We start from the raw sequence: 1,436 nt of genomic DNA, 5'->3' as shown, positions 1-1,436 counted from the left end.
AGGGGGATGGAGCTCCCCCTCCCAAGTTTTCCCCGGGGGGGAAAAAAAAAAAAAAAAAAAAAAAAAAAAAAAATAAAAATCAATCCTGGGCTCTGGGCAGAGGGAGGAAGAGGAAGGAGGATGATGGCTGCAGCCCCTCATCCATCTACCAGCGGAGCCCCCAGGCCCCCGGTGAGCGTAGGAGTCTCTATGTACATGTCCGCTTACACCGGGCGGAGAGGGCTCTCATGGAAGGGGGGGGATTGAACGTCAGGGGCCGCGGAGGGGGCCGCGGGGAGGGGCCAGCAGCCCAGGGCCATCACATGGCCGCCAGCTGGCCCAGCACCATCCTGAACTGCTGCGTGCTGTTAGCGAGGTCCTTGACGCGCTCCACCATGTCCTTGGAGGCGGTGGGAGAAGGGTAGTGGAGGGCGGCCGCCTTGGTGGTCACCACGATCTCCTTGAGCATCTCGCAGAGGAGGTTGCTGTAGTGCATCACCTTGTGCTGGACGTCCTGGGCCTTGGCCTGGCGGGACAGTGTGTCCCCGATGAAGACGAGCTTGTGGGCGCTGAGGATGACGAATTTGCTGTGGGCCACGAAGATCTTGGGGGGCTGGTTGGTGCTGACGGCAGTGAGGAAGGCGTCGACGGCGTTGGTGAGGGTGGTGAGGTTGGCCTCGCACTGCTCCAGGTAGAAGAGGAGGAGCTGGCGGTCGGCGGGACACAGGGCCCCACCACCCCGCGCCGGGCCGTAGTGCTGGGGGGGGCTCCAGTTGGACAGGTCGTTGTCGATGGGGCGCGTCACCTCCTGCTCCAGCCGCTCGAACTGCTTCAGCTGTGGGAAGGACGAGCGTGAGGCAGGATGGCCATCAAGATGGCGCCCGCTCCCCTCCCTGGAGCCACCAGCATGGCCACCAGCCCCAGGTGACGGCTGCGCCCCAGGGAAGACAGCAAGGGACAGTGCCAGTCCCAGGACAGCCGTGTCAGGCTCCTCTCCAGGAAGAAGGTGCCACACAAGAGGTGGCAGTGGTCTGGACTGGTGGGAGGGTGTCCAAGGGGAGCAGGACCCAAAGCCCCCTGCCCGCCCTGGCCCCGTTACCTGCTGGTGCTGCAGCTGTTCCTTGCTCTGCCGGATGATGTTGCCTTTCTCCAGCAGCTCCTTCTGGGTCTTCTCGAACTCCTCCTTGCCCTGCAGGGAAGGGAAGGGGCACGACATGGGGGTCAGCAACACCAGCCTTGGTGGGGGCGAGCCCCCAGGACACCCCCGCTCCCCACAGCCCTCAAGGCAGAAGGTTAAAAGCAAGATGTGGGTGGCAGAAGCACCACCGCACGCAGAGGTGCCCAAACCGCCGGCACAAAACCCACCCGTGGGGAGCAGCACCCCCTCCCCACGCCCACCTGGAGATGGACGTAGTCATAATCCTCCATCCAGCCGCTCTCGCTGTTCTCGGAGGGCC

General features: G+C 63.7%; 1 protein-coding gene across 1 annotated transcript in view; it reads right to left on the bottom strand.

Annotated features, from left to right (window-relative positions):
• Positions 1-298: 298 nt before the first annotated feature.
• The window catches only part of BCAR1 (breast cancer anti-estrogen resistance 1), a 5,288-nt gene continuing 4,150 nt past the window's right edge, over positions 299-1,436 (bottom strand). Inside the window, exons 5-7 of the mRNA XM_009892960.1 lie at positions 1,378-1,435; positions 1,079-1,168; positions 299-814 (exon numbers count right to left, since the gene is read on the bottom strand). Of these exons, the coding sequence (XP_009891262.1) occupies positions 299-814; positions 1,079-1,168; positions 1,378-1,435 (664 nt within the window). The remainder of the gene's footprint in view (positions 815-1,078; positions 1,169-1,377; position 1,436) is intronic.

This window comes from Charadrius vociferus, unplaced genomic scaffold, assembly GCF_000708025.1.
Source record: "Charadrius vociferus isolate BGI_N301 unplaced genomic scaffold, ASM70802v2 scaffold829, whole genome shotgun sequence".
Classification (NCBI taxonomy): domain Eukaryota; kingdom Metazoa; phylum Chordata; class Aves; order Charadriiformes; family Charadriidae; genus Charadrius; species Charadrius vociferus.
The sequence above is the reverse complement of the archived record's forward strand: the minus strand, read 5'-3'. Positions and strand labels throughout refer to the sequence as shown.